The sequence below is a fragment of the Nycticebus coucang genome, chromosome 16 (assembly GCF_027406575.1).
Source record: "Nycticebus coucang isolate mNycCou1 chromosome 16, mNycCou1.pri, whole genome shotgun sequence".
Taxonomy (NCBI): Eukaryota; Metazoa; Chordata; class Mammalia; order Primates; family Lorisidae; genus Nycticebus; species Nycticebus coucang.
The window spans coordinates 71064024-71081205 of record NC_069795.1 but is presented as its reverse complement, the minus strand read 5'-3'; the positions used below and the strand labels follow the sequence as shown (position 1 = coordinate 71081205).

Sequence of the window (17182 nt, the reverse complement as noted above, 5' to 3'; positions counted from 1 at the left end):
GGTATACATCCACCACAGTTTGTTAATCTATTCATGGGTTCATGGGCACTTGAGTTGCTTCCACATCTTGGCAATTGTGCAGAGTTCTCTATTTAATGGCCATTATTTGTGAATTTTGTTTTTGAATTGGATAAGTGGCCAAAACTGATCCAAAGGATGAGGTTCTACTAGTATTTTTTTAGGTCCCTATTCTTTAAATAAACCATCTAACAAAAATCTACATCATCTTCATTTTTTTTTTTTTTTTGATAAGCACAGAAGTGAACAGGGTGTGGGAGAATTGCTAGAAGCCACACCTGCAACTGTATACCATATGGTAATGTATACCATACAGTTAGCAGTGATAATAGACTCAGAGTTGGATTCCTGTGCCTGCCTGTTGTAGCAGCATTCCAGCTCTGTAGTTTCAAAGTTCCTGTTTGCTTGGCACGGGACTCTTCTACTCACCTATTTATTTTCTGTTTACTACAGAGGCACCAAGTCTGAAGGAGGCAGAAGGGAAAGAACCTGAGCTCTTCCTAAGTAGATCCAGGCCTATGGCAGCCAAGGCCAAGGAGGCCCACCTCACCACCCTGAAACATATACAGGCACCTTGGTGGAAGAAGCTTGGGGAAGAACCAGGAGATGAGATTGATGTTCCAAAGGATGAGCTTAGTGTAGAATTAGGAACTTTATTCATTGGTGGAACCAAACCACCTTAGAAAGTTACCCTGAGAGCTAACAGGAATCTTTCATTTCAGGAGATTGTATTGGTTCTACCTCTGGCATGCTGATAGACTAACACTATCCAAACGTATGATTTTCTAGACATTCCTTTCCAAACAAGATTTGCAGTAAACAGAGTTATCTTCTGCCTCTCTCTGAATTCTCTTTTTCTTTTCTCCACACCCCCATTCCTGGCTATACATACAGATTTATGTGGATTTTATTGTGGAACTGAATTCAGCATGGCATTCTGTTCATAAAAAATGTGATATTTCTTTCATTTCTAATGTTTCCAACTAAGGTTTTGTCTAAATATTTTCAATAATTGATTAGAAAGACTTGCCAGGATTACTTAAACTTTTCACGTTTGTTATGTAGAATTCCTGTTTTCCTATTAATATGTAGTAGTATAGGAGGTGTCTTCTTGTTTTGTTAAGGTGAGGAAAGACAGTCAATTGAAGGACATTTCACTATTTTGTATAAAACAATGGTTGAACTCACTTTCTATTTTGTTATTTCTAAAAGGAACTACACACAAATCCAACTATGAGTCAGTGCAAGAAAAATCTCTCCAAATAAAATTGTGCTCTTTCTATTAAACTATGAGAATTATATAACTCACTATTTCCCTTTTTATCTTTTCTTTTAGGAGTCTTAAAGCTTAAATATAATGTTTAATTTTCATTACTATCCTAGGTACTTATATGATTATTTAATTCCAACCTTAGTAGTTTCTGATTTTCCTATATTTAATTACGTTTTCATACTAGAAGCCACCTCATTTGTGTCTTTAGCAATATGAAATTTAAGTTAATATCACTTAACAAATCATGAACATATCATAAGGAACCTTGAGGATATAAATGAGTGGACATAACCAGTGTTTCTGTATGGAAAGACCAAGTAGTATAATGTTCAGTCTTCTGTGGTTAATTTTATTAAAATCCTAGTCAAAATGCTATAATTTGTATTCAGAATTGGAAAAGTAATGTATAAAATTCATGTGTAAAGATAAGCAGATGATAGTTCTGGTTTCACTTGCAATGTAGAAAGCTACATGCGAGTGTTGCTTCTACAATAACAAAATGCCAGATAGTCTACAAAAGTAATTTTTCTTGAGGCCTCAAGCTAACCACATTAACTGAAATAGAACTTAGTAACTGTGAAATGAAGTGTTTCACCTATAGTAGAACACAGGGGAAAGAGATGGCTTGGTAGAGAGAAATCAACTAAAATTTTAACAAATTTTTAAAGGCCAAGTGTGAATTAGCATGTCCATTAAGAATATCTCTAGGAGCTCCAGACCGAAGAATTTGGATCTCTACCAAATGCTCATTTAAAAAGTTGGGATCAAGGCAGGAGGCCTGAGGAGACCCCTTAATGGAACAGGTAAATGTGAAAGAATAAGCTGCTACAGGGTGACAAGCCCAATGCCCCACAAAATTCCCCATGCCTTTTAAAAAGCCTTAAGCTGCTAGAGAAGGGCAGCAAGTTCTCTTTCCATCAATACTCCAGCAAAATTCCATTGTATATAAGGAAGGAAGGAGGGAAGCATAGGAAACACTAGCCCTGGACACAAGCAGAGATCCAGTGTTGCTGAGGGAGGGATAGAAACAAAATACCTTCATCTCTGGGGCAGGGACAGAAAATCATCTTGGGGCCCCCAAATCCTGTGTCAATACAAAGAAGAGCTCTGCTAATGCTGGGGAGAAAATTCTATGTAAGACCGAACAGATAAAAGGCAGTTTGGTTGCCGTAGGGTATAGGAATAGGAATCCTAGAACTACTGCCCCTAAGCACAAGCAGAAGAGAGTTGGCTTAAGATTTAGAATGGATCAGGGCGGCGCCTGTGGATCAGTCGGTAAGGCACCGGCCCCATATACCGAGGGTGGCGGGTTCAAACCCGGCCCCAGCTGAACTGCAAACCAAAAAATAGCTGGGCGTTGTGGCAGGCGCCTGTAGTCCCAGCTACTCGAGAGGCTGAGGCAAGAGAATCGCTTCAGCCCAGGAGTTGGAGGTTGCTGTGAAGCTGTGTGATACCATGGCACTCTACCGAGGGTGATAAAGTGAGACTCTGTATCTACAAAAAAAAAGATTTAGAATGCATCAGTACAAAACGCCACTGTCCCAACAATGATCTTAGCATCAAGTAATAAACAATAGTAATTTGTTGTTGGGATAGGGAACAGTGCATGGAGGGAGACCTATGGCAAAAACATACAGAGATGGTTGAAAGTAGAGGGTGGGGCAAGAACACAGATCCCAGATCTCACCCTAAGCACAAGGTAAGCAACTAAAAACTTAGTTGAAAGGAATTTGAAGTCTGTAGTGCACTAGAGATTAAAAAAAAAATTTTTTTAACTGGCTTGGCGCCCGAAGCACTGTGGTTACAGCATTAGCCATGTACACAGAGGATGGCAGGTTTGAACCCGGCCCAGGCCAGCTAAAACAACTGCAACAAAAAAATAGCTGGGCGTTGTGGCAGGCCCCTGTAGTCCCAGCTACTTGGGAGGCTGAGGCAAGAGAATCGCTATAGCCCAAGAGTTTGGGGTTGCTGTGAGCTGTGATGCTACAGCACTCTACCAAGGGCGACACAATGAGACTCTGTCTCAAAAAAAAAAAAAATCTAAATTCAGCTAAGTGGACTAGTTTGACATAACTGCCCTGTGTTACTATAAAACAATGCAATGTAATTCTGATGCTATCCACCTAGATTTAATGCAGATCTACAAGTTAAGAACTCAATCATCAACAAAACTGCTCTCACTACTGATGCTACCCATAAGTTCAGGATTCTATGCTTCTGAACAACTGGCTACAAATTTAGGATTTCCCACAACCCCATCAGGTTTGATAAATCACTACAACTCACAGAACTCAGGAAACAGCTACACTTACGATTAATATGCTGTCATATTATTGTCAGCACCAGCCATACAAAGAACACTTAAGGCAAGGCCTGGGGGAAATGTGGAGTTCTACACCCACTCCCTATGGAATCGGGATGCATCATCCACCTGGGACATCAATATACTCAGTAGCCAGGAAACTCAACTGAGCATGGGTGTTCAGGGTTTTCACTGGAGTTTCGTTTCTTAGGTATTATTTATTGAATCATTGATGTGATTGAACTCAAATCTCCAGCCACAATTCTCTCTCTGGAAATACCATGTAGCCCAAAGTCCCAAGTTTCTCATCAAGTGATTGATCTTTTTGGCATGACTCAGCTCCCATCCTAAGTTACCTCCTTGGCATATAAACTCAGGTATGATCCAAGGACCTATTATGACCAACAAAGACATTCCTGTTACTCAGGAAATTGGGACAAAAAACCGCACAAATTATTGTACAACACCCTCACACTGTCAGATAGAAAAAGAGGTGTGCCCCTAGTAGTATCTACCTCAGTCTTTCTCTGTTCTATATATGATGTCTGACATTTAGTCAAAAAATTGAGACAAAAGTTATAGGTAAAAAAAGAATCTTTTGTTAAGAGAAAAGCAAGATTCAGAGAAGACACGGATATTGGAATGTGTTAATCTGATACTGACATAACAGAAAGATAGAAAGTAAAAGTTGATAACATCCAGGAACAGATAAGGAATTTTAGAGACAGAATCATTTTCTTTTTAAAGGATGTAGAAATGCTAGAAATGAAAGTCACAATATTGGAGGTTAAGGATTACTTTGATGAATTCATTAACACACGAGACACAATTGGGTAAAGAATAGGTACACTTGGCAAAACATCAATAGACATTTTCCAAACGGAAACCCTGAGACAAAGCCAAAAAAGAATGAAAAGGGTTGGAAATAGAAGAATAGAGTCTCTGAGAGCTGACACAATATCAAATAGTGTAACATGCATTTAATTGGAGTCTAATATAAGAAAGAAAATAGAGAAATAAGTGCAGCATAAATAGCCAAGGATTTAAAAAAAGATTTTTTTTTTTTTTTTTTTGAGACAGTGTCATAGCTCACCTCTGACACCACTTGTCAGGGCTCAGTACTGGCCAGGTCTTGGGCCAGCTTATCTAGGTTCCGGACACAGACCGCTAAGCTACCTTGCTCAGGAACAGTTTCTCTTAGGTGCCTGAGGGCTATTAGCTTGTGTGAGAGGAGAGTCTTAGAGAGAGTAAAGCAGTCTTAGAATAGCTAGATCTTAGTCTTTAGTAGAGCTTAGTGATCTTCAGCAGACAGACACCGTGCTGGCATTCTGCAGGCATGAGAGGAGACAGAGTAAGCGGGTCCATGATAGAATTCACCTGCTCCCGACTGCTTTCTCTTCCAGCCTAATATAAGGCTCATCTCATGCCTTGCAAGAGCACAGGTGTAGAGACTGGCAATTTACCAATGCTCTCATCTCATGAGCTCTCATGCTTGTTAGGAGAGCTAAATCCCTCCCCATGCCCTTTTCATCAAGGTGTTCCATTATGGAACTATATAGGTATTTCTTATAACTGTCACTCCTCTTAGCCATAGGCTATACAGGCTACTACAAGACAGAGTCTTACTTTGTTGCCCTCCATAGAGGGCTGTAGCATCACAGCTCACAGTAACGTCAAACTCTTGGGCTTAAGTGATTCTCTTGCCTCGGCCTCCCAAGTAGCTGGGCTAGTTTTTCTATTTTTAGGAGAGACAGGGTCTCACTTACAGGTCTCCAACTCATTCAGGCTGGTCTCCACTCCTGAGCTCAAGCCATCCTCCCACCTAGGCCTCCCAGACTGCTAGAATTACAGTCATGAGCCACCGCACCCGGCCCAATTCTTAAAAATGAAACCACAGATTTAAGAATATCAGAGAACCCTTAGCAAGATAACAAAAAATAATATAAAAATTTTAAGAACACCTAAATACATCATGTTCACACTGATTTGAATCAAAGAGAAAAACGTTAAAGCAGAAAAAAAGAAAAGTTATATACAAAGGAACACAGATAAAAATTTCAGTAGATACTTCATCAGAAACTATACGATCCAGAAGACAATGAAAATATCTTTAGAATGCTGAAAAAATTGTCAATTCAGAATTTCACGTACATCCAGAATGCCTTTCAGAAAATGAAGGCAAAATATTTTTGCAGAAAAAAAAAGCTAATCATATTCATTGGAAGCAGATCTGCACTATAAGAAATGCTAGAGGAAGTTCCTCAGACAAAAGGAACAGAATTCAAGATAGAAATTAGATCTATGCAAAGAAAGAAAGAAATGATAAAAAATAAGAATGAGCATGGTGCCTGTGCAAGGATGATACTCAAATTCGTGAGCATTCCGTATATTTTTTTTTTTTTTGAGGCTGTGTGTGGTTGCTCATGCCTGTAATCCTGCACTTTAGGAGTCTCAGGTGGGTGAATCACCTGAGCTCAAGAGTTCAAGACCAGCCTGAGCAAGAGCCAGACCCTGTCTCTAAAAAAAAAAGAGCTGGGCATTGTGAAGATACCTGTGGTCTCAGCTATTTGAGAGGCTGAGGCAAGAGGATCACTTGAGCCCAAGAGTTTGAGTTTGCTGTGAGCTAGGATGCCATGGCCCTCTATCCAGGGCAACAAAGTGAGACTGTCTCAAAAAAAAAAAAACAAGAGTGAATGAATATAAAGGGATTTTTTTATTTTTAGTAAATTTAAAAGTTAATTGACTCAAACTAATACATTATTAACATATCATTAGTACATAGTAACAGTGCATTGTGTAGTTTATTACATGTGTAGTGGTAAATTGTATGATAGCAATAGGCCAAAAAAAAAATAGAAGAAAGGAAATGGAGTTGTTAAGGTTTTTAAAGGATAATATTTTTAGGTAAACTATGTCTATTACAAACCTTAGAATAACCACTGAAACAATAATAAAAGAGGATGTATAACATGATCATGAAGGCTCGGCTCAGTGGCTTATGCCTGTAATTTCAGCACTTTGAGAGGCCATAGGAGGATCACTTGAGGTCAGAAATTCAAAACTACCCTAAGCAATATAATAAGATCCCATCTCAACAAAAAATTAGGGCACAGTGATACCCATCTATAGTCCCAACCACTTGGGAGGCTGAGGAAGGAGGATTGCTTGAGCCCAGGAGTTTGAGGCTATAGTCATGCTACTATCCTCCAGCATGGCAATAGGGAGAGACCCTGTCTCTAAAAAAATAATAATAAATGATAAAAAAAGATAATGAAGATTAAATGAAATCATAAAACAACTAGAAAAAGGATAGATTTAAATTCATTTTATATCGATAATACATTAAATGTAAATAATATTGATTTTGACTTTGGGAATGTTTTACCAAATGAGATGAGAGATAAGAAATGTCATTTTCTAAAGGTGTGCTAGCCCCTCTATGATAGATTTAAATGATACCAACAAACTGGCCTTTTATCTCATTATCTCTCTTCTTTTCTTATAGTTTCTTATCATATATTCAGCTAGTAAGATTTTTTTCCTGAAAGTCTCACTGCTTATATGCTACAGTTCATTAGATAAATTTTCATGCTGTCAAGTTTTTGTAGTTGATAGGTTACAGTTTCACCACTTCATAGTATGAGTTGTTAGTTTTCTAATTCCCTTGCAAATTCTTTCCATCTTTATCTGATACTTGATCACAAAGCTAGTGGCACAAATTGTAGGATTTTCTTTACATGGAAATATCTCATATCTAGCTATCAATTTTGGTATCAATTACTTATTGCTTTCTTACAAACCACATTAAAAGTTAGTTTAAGACAACCGTTTCAGGGACCATATTTGCCCTCCCACCTGAAAAACACAAAAACAAATAAAATATGAAACAACTGAAGACAATGAACATCAAACAATGGAGAAACATCTCTACAAGAAAAAATTAGGAAAACTCAATGACTGCAACAGCTTAATGCCATGAGAAAGGATCTAGTTTATGATGCATCTTTCCCAATTCCTGCTTTCTACCTCACTTTCTATACCATACGTATCCTCCATCTCTCATTTCTTTCATATTCTTAGCATTTTCTTTCATATTCTTAGCAATTCTTAGAAAATTGTGTTCATCTGTTCAAAGAGGTTGGGGATTTTACCTGTAATACTGGGATCCCCTGCTTGTCTCTAGAAAGTTTTAAAAAGCTTTCCTGTCCTATTGTTTCCTATATCCTCCTTCCAGCTATGATTATCCCTTTTGTACTGATGAAGAAACTGGGACATTGAAACGTAGTACTTTTCCTCATTGTTAAAGTCACTTTAATATTTGAATGGGAAGAGGCTGAGGGAACTGTTCAGAGACTCGTCAGAGGACTCAGCATTTCAGGAGCAGGGTGCTGATAATGGCAAACTCAGATTTTCCCTCTCTTTCTGAGGGACATGCTGAGAAAGTTTCCCTGACTTTTCCCATCTTGTGTCCTCTCTGCTTCCTCTTTTCCCAACTGAGCCCCTTTCTGCCCCAAAGTTTGACAGCCACTAGCCAATCAAAGCCTGCCCCACCCCTCCTCCGTTTCCTCTCCTCCTCAGTGCCTCAAAGCTTCCATAGTAATTGCAAAGCTGGGGATTGCCTGTTGATACCAAGAGACAGAAATGGAGAGGTTTTGTTCTTGTCCAGGGTGAGACACTGGAATAATGGAAAGAATCAGAAACAGTGAAGAAGGAATGACAGATGGTAGGTAAGAGGTGGTCTCTAATGGTGCAGGCAAAAGGCATGGGATACTGAAGGCATCTATGTAAGAGGCTGTGAGTGTACAAAGAGACTTGGTGTGTATATGCAAAAAAATGTGCTATCATTTTTTTTTTTCTCTTGCTTTGTCTCATCCACTGTCCTTATTGCTACCAGATAAAAGACTTGAAACTAGGCCCAGGAATTTATGTTCAAATCCTTGCATTTCCTTCCTCCAACCAGTAGGGCTGCTATCTATAAAGACTACTATCCCTTTTCTCAAAAGTCTCCCTTGCATGTGCACATTCTCTCTCTCTCTCTCTCTCTCTCCATATTTCTCTCTCTCTCTCTCTCTCTGTGTCTCTCTGTCTCTCTCTCTCTTCCTCCCTCATAACCTGAGGGTCTGGAAGGTCTGGAGATGGGTTTGAGCTCATTGTCCTTCTCTCTGCGTTCTCTTTCGTAAGCACTGGGGCTATGCTGGCTGGCTGGTTCCACCTTCTTCCATTTTAGTTTCATCTCAGTGGTGGTTTGATGATAGTGGTGTAAACACCAGAGTGTACAGCTAAGGGATGGGTTGCAGAGGTACTGAGAGGATCAGGGTTTCTGGTATTCCCCTTCTGCTTTCTGACACACACCAAGAACCTACAACCTATGAGGGTCTTAATATTCTTCTGATGTCATTTCTAAACTACAGGCAGATGGTTATCTAATCTTTGAAATATCTAATGTGGATATAATTCTTCCTATCTTAATTCTGGACAAAAGATAGTCCTCAATCAACTTTGATTTCAAGAAGATAGTTCTTACATGTGAAACTTACTAAATGCAGAATATAAATATCTTAACACAATAACTAAGAAAATGCCAGGAAGGCTACGTTAACCGGTGTGATGAAAATATGTCAAATGGTATATAAAACCAGTGTATAGTGCCCTGTGATTGCATTAATGTACACAGCTATGAATTAATAATAATAATAATAAAAAAGAAGATAGTTCTTAATATCTAATGGAACTCAATGGTATTCAAAGTCCAACCTCTGCTTTAATTTTTGGGTGGACAGGAAAACAACTGAATACCAACTTTTCCCCCAGGATTCATTTTTTAATTACACATTTCAACTTAAGACTGTATCTATTGACTATTATAGAAGGTTAAGGAAATTAGCATACTCATGGTTTCTAACTTTCTTTGTCCTACCTGTACACTTTTTTTTTTTGAGAGTCTCAAGCTGTCGCCCTAGGTAGAGTGCTGTGGCATCACAGTTCACAGCAACCTCAAACTCTTGAGCTGAAGCGATTCTCTTGCCTCACCCTCCTAAGTAGCTGGGGCTACAGGCGCCTGCCACAATGCCTGGCTATTTTTTGGTTGTAGTTGTCATTGTTTGGCAGGCCCAGGCTGGATTCAAACCCTCCAGCTCTGGTGTATGTGGCTGTGGCTGGCACCCTCGCCGCTGAGCTACAGGTGCTGAGCCCTATCTATACACTTTTATTTGCTTTATCAATTTTTCAAATTGTAATAACATTTGTAATCTGTTCTATTAACTTAATCTCTACAATTATTCAATCTCTGTTTTACATTGAAATGGATTCAGTGCTCACTACATCTTTTGCCATGTCTTCTCAATTTCTAAGTATTTTGACTCACCTCTTAGTTGGCTGGACTTTGTGGTCAAAATTATATCAGTGAAGATTCATGAATATTATATTTCTTGAATTTTTACATATTTAAAAATGACTGTCTTGCCTTTATGGTTAAAGGACAATTGATAGCACATAACCATTTAGAGTCACACTTTAGGGTCATTCTTTTCCTCAGAATTGTGTAGCCATCACACCACTAGTTTCTATCTTTTTATAATGCTTTGGAGAAGTCTGTATGTAACCTAGAGTAATTTAGTTTTCTTTCTTTCTTTTTTCCTTTCTCTCTCCCCTTCTCTCCCTCCCTCCCTTCTTTTCTTCCTTTCTTCTTTTCTCCCTTCCTTTCTTCTTCTCTCTCTCTTTTGTTCTCCCAGATTAAGGGATATCATACATAAAGGGCATTTATAGTGTACCATCTGATTAATTTTTACATATATAAAAATAACTCAGGATCAGCATCTTTTTGCTTAGACTTCATTACAGACTATTTGAAAACTGGCAGAAGGCTCATTATTTTTGTTAGGCTAAACAGTGCCAGCTCTTTTTCTTTTCTTGTGAACGCTGTTTTCATTGTTATTGGCTGTTCTCTTTAGATGCCCCAATGTTTATTAATTTCAGTGTCATTCCTCAAGTAGGTCTGAGTACCTATCTTGTCCCAGTGACTATGACAGATGCTGAAAATTCAAAGGACGTAACAAAGGTCTCTCAGTAAGCTCTTTGTTTATAGGGAGAGAGATAAGAGGAGATCATAATGACACAGCATGATGGTATAAAAGGGGTTTGGCAGGATTCAAAAATTGCACAGAGAGGGCGTTGTTACCTGAATTTTTCTGCCAGGTCTTTGGGCTTGGGAATTGAATGAATTCACGAACTATCCATAAGCGACAGGATAGATTTTATTATAGATAAGAGAAAGGAAAGAGGAAAACTTCCAGTGCAGTGGAAGGGGTCCTGAGTGGGTTGCCACTTTTGGGTCTTTGTCTGAGGTTATATAGTTTTCGTGCATATTCCCTTTTCCTGATTGGCACTTTCTATGTGTAAACTAAGGTTTCTAGATTGTACCAATCCTGATATACATGATATAGAAATGCATAGTTTCCTATTGACCTCTCACCCTTTTCTATGATGTTATAAAGTTTATGATGCAAGGTTCCATTTTCCCCTCCCAGGGACTGTGGTATGTTGATTGCACAAGTGAGGCTGTGGCTCTCCTTTTGTTTCCTCTTGTCAGAGGCCATTTTCCAGTCCCTCATTCTTGGCCTCCCCTACACAGGTCCCCCTTCAGGATGATTAACTTTCTCCAAGTACAGGGACCTAGAAATTGAGGGGGTTGGGCCTAAGAAAATGGACGGTGGGTTTGGCACCCATAGACAGTGGTTACGGCGCCAGCCAAATGCACTGAGGCTGGTGGGTTCAAACCCAGCCCAGGCCAGCTAAACAACAATGACAACAGTGACAAAAATAGCCAGGTGTTGTGGTGGCACCCATAGTCCCAGCTACTTGGGAGTCTGAGGCAAGAGAATCGCTTAAGCCCAAGAGTTGGAAGTTGCTGTGAGCTGTGACACCATACCACTCTTCTGAGGGCAGCATAGTGAGACTATCTCCAAAAAAAAAAAAGAAAAAAGAAAAAGAAAGAAAGAAAATGGACAGTGGTTTGGTGAAGAAAGAGCAAGTTTAGACCAGGGGAAAGTCTACAGAACTACCAAGAGTATGATCAGGAGAAGTTATTCAGAGTTAAGAATTCAGTGGCTGATAAAGTTTGGGGATACTAAACAGTGTTTAACTAATTCTTAATATGACAAAAAGATATTTGTTATTTGGGATGTCAAATTCTAGTTAACACACCCAACTAGTGCACAACCCTGACACCCAGTTACCACCTAGATAGCCTCACCTAGCTGCCGCTGTGACAGAGAACTGGGCAGAGCCATCTCCTACACAGCTGGCCCCTGTGGAGAGGGTCTCACCCAGCCCCAACCAGAGCTTCCAACAGCTGCCTGAGGAAACAACCCATCACTCTGTACGAAGATCATCACCTGCTTGGACTGGGGCAAAAGAAAGCACAGAACCACTGCCTTGCAGGCTTTCCACACATCCATCTGCTCCTCTCTTGGCAGGTCAGTCTTCCAGAGTAGGACACAAAGTGCCATTGGAGGACCTCTCCTTCTTTGGGAACAGATGAGCTGCAAACCTGTCTGCCCTGAGCTCAGAAAAGAGGTTTCAGACAAGAGAAACAGGAAAACAAGCTAGTCCATTATCCCCGCAAAATCACAATAGAGCCACAGCAAGGGACTCCAACCAAAAGGAAATTTTCAAAATGTCAGAAACGGAATTCAGAAGGTGGATGGCAAATAATATGAAGGAGATCGAAGAGAAAGTTGAAAAACAACACAAAGACGTCAAAAAAATTACAAGGCATAAATGAAAAAATCACTAAGGAAATAGGCAATGTAAGAAAGGATAGAACAGGCTCGGCGCCTGCAGCTCAGCAGCTAGAACACCAGCCACATATACCGGAGCTGGTGGATTCGAACCTAGCTCAGGCCTGCCAAACAACAATGACGACTACAACCAAAAAAAAAAAAAGAAAAAAGCTGGGCATTGTGGCGGGAGCCTGTAGTCCCAGCTACTTGGGAGGCTGAAGCAAGAGAATCGCTTAAGTCAGTGGTTCTCAACCTTCCTAATGCCATGGCCCTTTAATACAGCTCCTGTGGGTCATGACCCACAGGTTGAGAATCACTGGCTTAAGCCCAAGAGTTTGAGGTTGCTGTGAGCTGTGACGCCATAGCACTCTACTGAGGGGGACATAGTGAGCCTTTGTCTCAAAAAAAAAAAAGATAGGATATAACAGAACTGAAAGAAATGAAGGACTCATTTAGGGAATTTCAAAATAGAGCAGTTGTAAAATTTAAAGCTGAAAGACATTAACTTGTCCAATGTTAAACCCAAGTCTAAAATGATCATTCATTAAATTGCATTTCATCAAATAATTTCATTAAATCATTCATTCATCCACACACTCTTTTGGTACTTGGGATTTAGGTAAGTATTTAATTGTTGTATACAAATACGTTGTCCACTTTATTGAACCTCTCTTGAGGGCTGGAATGGTGTGCCTGAAGTTTTTAAAAATCCTCTTATTATGTGTTATGCACTCTGAGATGCTCAAGTAATAATTGCTAAATAACTGAGTTTGCAATATTTTATTATGTCAGAAATATAAAACTCTGAGATACATCTATTCATGTGACTATCAATAAGCATTTGTAATGTAAAAGACACTGTGCTAGATGCAGAAAACAGATAAGAGTCTCTGCTTATGGACCTTTCATTCCAGTAAGAGAGATAAGCATTCAACAAATAAATGATTTAAGATGTGGTCATTGTTATTTTGCAGGGAGTGATATGTACACAAGAGTCACTTAGTCTTTGAGATGATCAGAGGAAGCCCCTCAAAGAAGTAAAAGATGATCTGACCAGTTGAAGGAGTAGAAAGAGAGATTGTTCCAGGCAAAGAATGAAAAAATACTGTATCTTTTCAGTTTATCATGAAGGAGTCACTCAGTAACTATGTGTCGAATGTCGATTTCGCTAGCACATATGCAAAAATGGCCTATCTTGCCATTAAGAGATCCTAACAATTTTAAGTGCTCTGCATTTTTATATAATAGACTCACAAGAATGAACAATAAGCAGAATAGAAAGACTAATAAAATAAATTAATAAATATGGAAAGAATAAACTGGCTTCATAGAATGCCCATATATTACATATAGATGACAAAAGAGTCGATGACCCCAATGGTCATCTCTAGAGTATACTCCTCTCAGTGCTACACAGGCATAAAAAGGAAATCACATATTGTAATGAAAAACAGTTTCTCAGGGTTGGGAGACTCGATACCTGTTTCCTTCGGAGCTCCTATAAGGCATCTTATTACTAGGGCTGTGAATTATGCAGCCTTCATTCATATTAATCAGCCTGTATTTCTTGTGCCTGCCAGCTGAACTAATATGTGTGTCAAGGAGAATGAGAAGGTTAGTAATGTGGAGAAACAAAGGAATAAGGCAGGAGACAGAGATTCAGGCTGCATTTCCTTCTGGGATCAGAAGGGAGGCTATAAACTGCTAGTTATACAAAACTTATTAATGACTACAGCTTGACTCTAAGTTGAATATACATGCTTAGAACTATAAAATAGTAAATGGAGAAAATATCTTAATTATTAAAGAAATGATCTTCTAATAAAGATCAAGGGGAGTTTATTGAGCAGGGCATACCTAGAATAAGTGACAGTATGGATTCTATACACTTTCTCACAATGTCTGCTTTATGTGAAAATCTTCAAATTTATCAGTTACATCAGTGATGATGGGATGAGTTTGTTAATCATGGAGGGTAATCCTAGTGACCCAGTGCATGAAAGTGCTTATGAAGCATACTGAGAAGTCAGTTTGATATGTAACTTCAGGTACGGTGCCTCCTTGTTAGTATGTAAACTCATTAAATACAGCTGTATCACGAGGAAACTCTATAGTATTTGGGATCTCCCAAAAGAGGGGTCTGCCACGTCCCCTAAGGTACATAAGAACATTCCTTAATCTGATAAGGTAGAGAAGTCTTACTCGTAAAGCTTGCTTAGAGGCCTGGGATTTAGCCTTATGTTCTGATAAAAATAAGACTTATCAGTGCCAGGGGTCCTCAAATTACGACCCGTGGGTCACATGAGGCGGTGTGATTGTATTTGTTCCTGTTTTGTTTTTTTACTTCAAAATAAGATATGTGCAGTGTGCATAGAAATTTGTTCATAGTTTTTTGTTTGTTTTTTTTAAACTACAGTCTGGCCCTCCAATAGTCTGCAGGACAGTGAATTGGCCCCCTGTTTAAAAAGTTTGAGGACCCCTGATAGACCATAATCTGTGCTTAGTTAAGTATTTGTTGAATGAATATTCAATAAGAGTTTTCTGATCACCTCTCCTAGAAGTTTCTTTGATTTCAAATTCCTCATGCCCTAGGTTCTAGGTGCCCCAGGATGAGAAAGTCACCATTGCTCCTCACATGACTTTCCCATGCACTGTAAATGCTCAATAATAATTCATAGAATTCTTATGACTTGAATGCTGTTGGGGATCCTCCATGGTTCCATCCCCTTTGAAGAATGAAGATGGTGTAGAGATCCCAGCCATCAGTCTGAGTCTCCCCTGGCATTTTACCTGCCAGGGCTTTCATCACTTCATGTCTGGGTCCATGAGTTCTTTTAGAGACCAAGAGCATGCTGATTTGGTAGGATAAGATACTTGGAGTTAGCAGAGGCTGTGATTGTCATGGAGCCTAGCCTGTTTCAGAACCTTTAGTCAAATAGCCCCAGCATCTCCAGCTTCTATAGACACAGTGCGAGTTTTAACAGTGAGGTCTTTTTCAGCTCCCAGAAAAAGCAGCACCCAGCCATAGACCATGATTGGAAGGCAATTTCTACCATCTCCCATGCAAGGTTGCCTGGCTTCTTTAGCTCTCCTGTTCTCCCTTATGCCAGGGTTCCTGCTCATCTCTGCCCACATTTAGGAAAGCGGATGCTGTTTGAGGATGCTTGCTGAGAGTTGAAAGATGGACACTGGAAACCTTACCACCAAGGTAGAAGCTGGCAACTCTGATGTGTCTGGGAAACCTCGAACTGTGATACCAACTCACTCCACATCTGTGGCCTTCCTAAAGCCCAGACTGCCATGCTCACTTCCCAGCCCAAAGCCAATCAAGGAGGAAGCAAGGAAGCACTCCTGCAGTTCCACAGACAGAAACAGACCCCAACTTTCACCTCAGAGATAGACTATTCACACACACATATATAGGAACCTATATAGGAATCTGTGCCTACTAGGAGCCCAGAAATAGGCAGAAAAAAACACATTAAAGGCTGCTGTAAATTCTAAGTTTTGAGAGGTTCAAGAGGAAAAAGTCACCATGTCTGGACTCAGTTTCCTTAAAGCTAGCCCATTCTTTCCATGGGTCTAATGCCTAATCAGGAAGGCCAGTATTTCCAGGAGGAAATTCAGAGAATAAAAACTCCAGTTTTCCTGGAGAGCCTTCTCTGACATCTGTCTCGTAGTCAATTAGTATAAGGGATGACTGCCAACGGTGACATGGAGATAAATTGTGCCTCCATGGTGCCTCCTTGGGACACCAGAACAAAGCTTGCACAGTTCACAGTGCAGCAGTCCCTCTGTCTTCAGCACTGAGGGATCTCCAGTACCTGTCTGCTACATCTGCATTTTATAGACAGACACTACTCAACAAATAGGCACCCAAATGTGACCATGTATCCACCTACTTCCCAGAGGCTACACCATGATTCAAAAAACTTTTGCTGTTTTTTTTTTTTTTACAGTTCAGTCATTTATTTATTTTATTTATTTATTTTTTATTGTTTGGGATTCATTGAGGGTACAAAGAATTAGGTTATACTGATTGCATTTGTTAGGTAAAGTCACTTTTATAATGTGTACCACCACCAAGAGATGTGCCATACACTGTGACCCCCCCATACTCCCTACTCATCCCCTCTCCCCACTCCCTCATTCCCCTGCCCCCCACCTTGTATTAGCTCATCTACTGCCTTCCTATTAGAATTGAGTACATTGGATTCTTGCTTCTCCATTCTTGTGTTACTTTACTAAGAAGAATGTGTTCCACTTCCATCCAGGTTAATACAAAAGATGTAAAGTCTCTATCTCTCTCTCTCTTTTTTTTTTTTTAGATCAATCTTGACTCATTTTCTTTAATGAGACAGTATAACACACAAAATCCACCTGACCTGTTTTCTCGGTTTTGTTTTACATACATTTGTTGCTATGTAAACACTATGTAAATCACTATTCTTGTTTTTTGTTTATTGTTAGATCATAGCTGTGTACATTAGTGCAATCAAGGGGTACAATGTGCTGGTTTCATATACAATCTGAAATATTCTCATCAAACTGTTCAACATAGCCTTCATGGCATTTTCTTAGTTATTTGTATTCTGCATTTAGTAGGTTTTGCCTGTACCCATTCTAAGATGCACAGTAGGTGTGGTCCCACCGATTACCTTCCCTCCACCCTGACTTCCCCCCTCTCTTCTCCTCCCTTGGCCCTTTCCCCATATTCTTGTGCTATAGTTGGGTTATAACCTTCCTATGAAAGCTATAAATTAGCTTCATAGTAGGGCTGAGTACATTGGATACTTTTTCTTCCAATCT

General features: G+C 39.6%; 1 protein-coding gene across 3 annotated transcripts in view; it reads left to right on the top strand.

Moving 5' to 3' along the window:
* The window catches only part of IQCB1 (IQ motif containing B1), a 55143-nt gene extending 53830 nt beyond the window's left edge, over window positions 1-1313 (top strand). For all 3 annotated transcript variants that reach the window (XM_053564905.1, XM_053564907.1, XM_053564906.1), the window contains exon 15: window positions 472-1313. In XM_053564905.1, coding sequence (XP_053420880.1) covers window positions 472-701 — 230 coding nt within the window. In that variant the 3' untranslated portion in view covers window positions 702-1313. The remainder of the gene's footprint in view (window positions 1-471) is intronic.
* Window positions 1314-17182: the final 15869 nt, after the last annotated feature.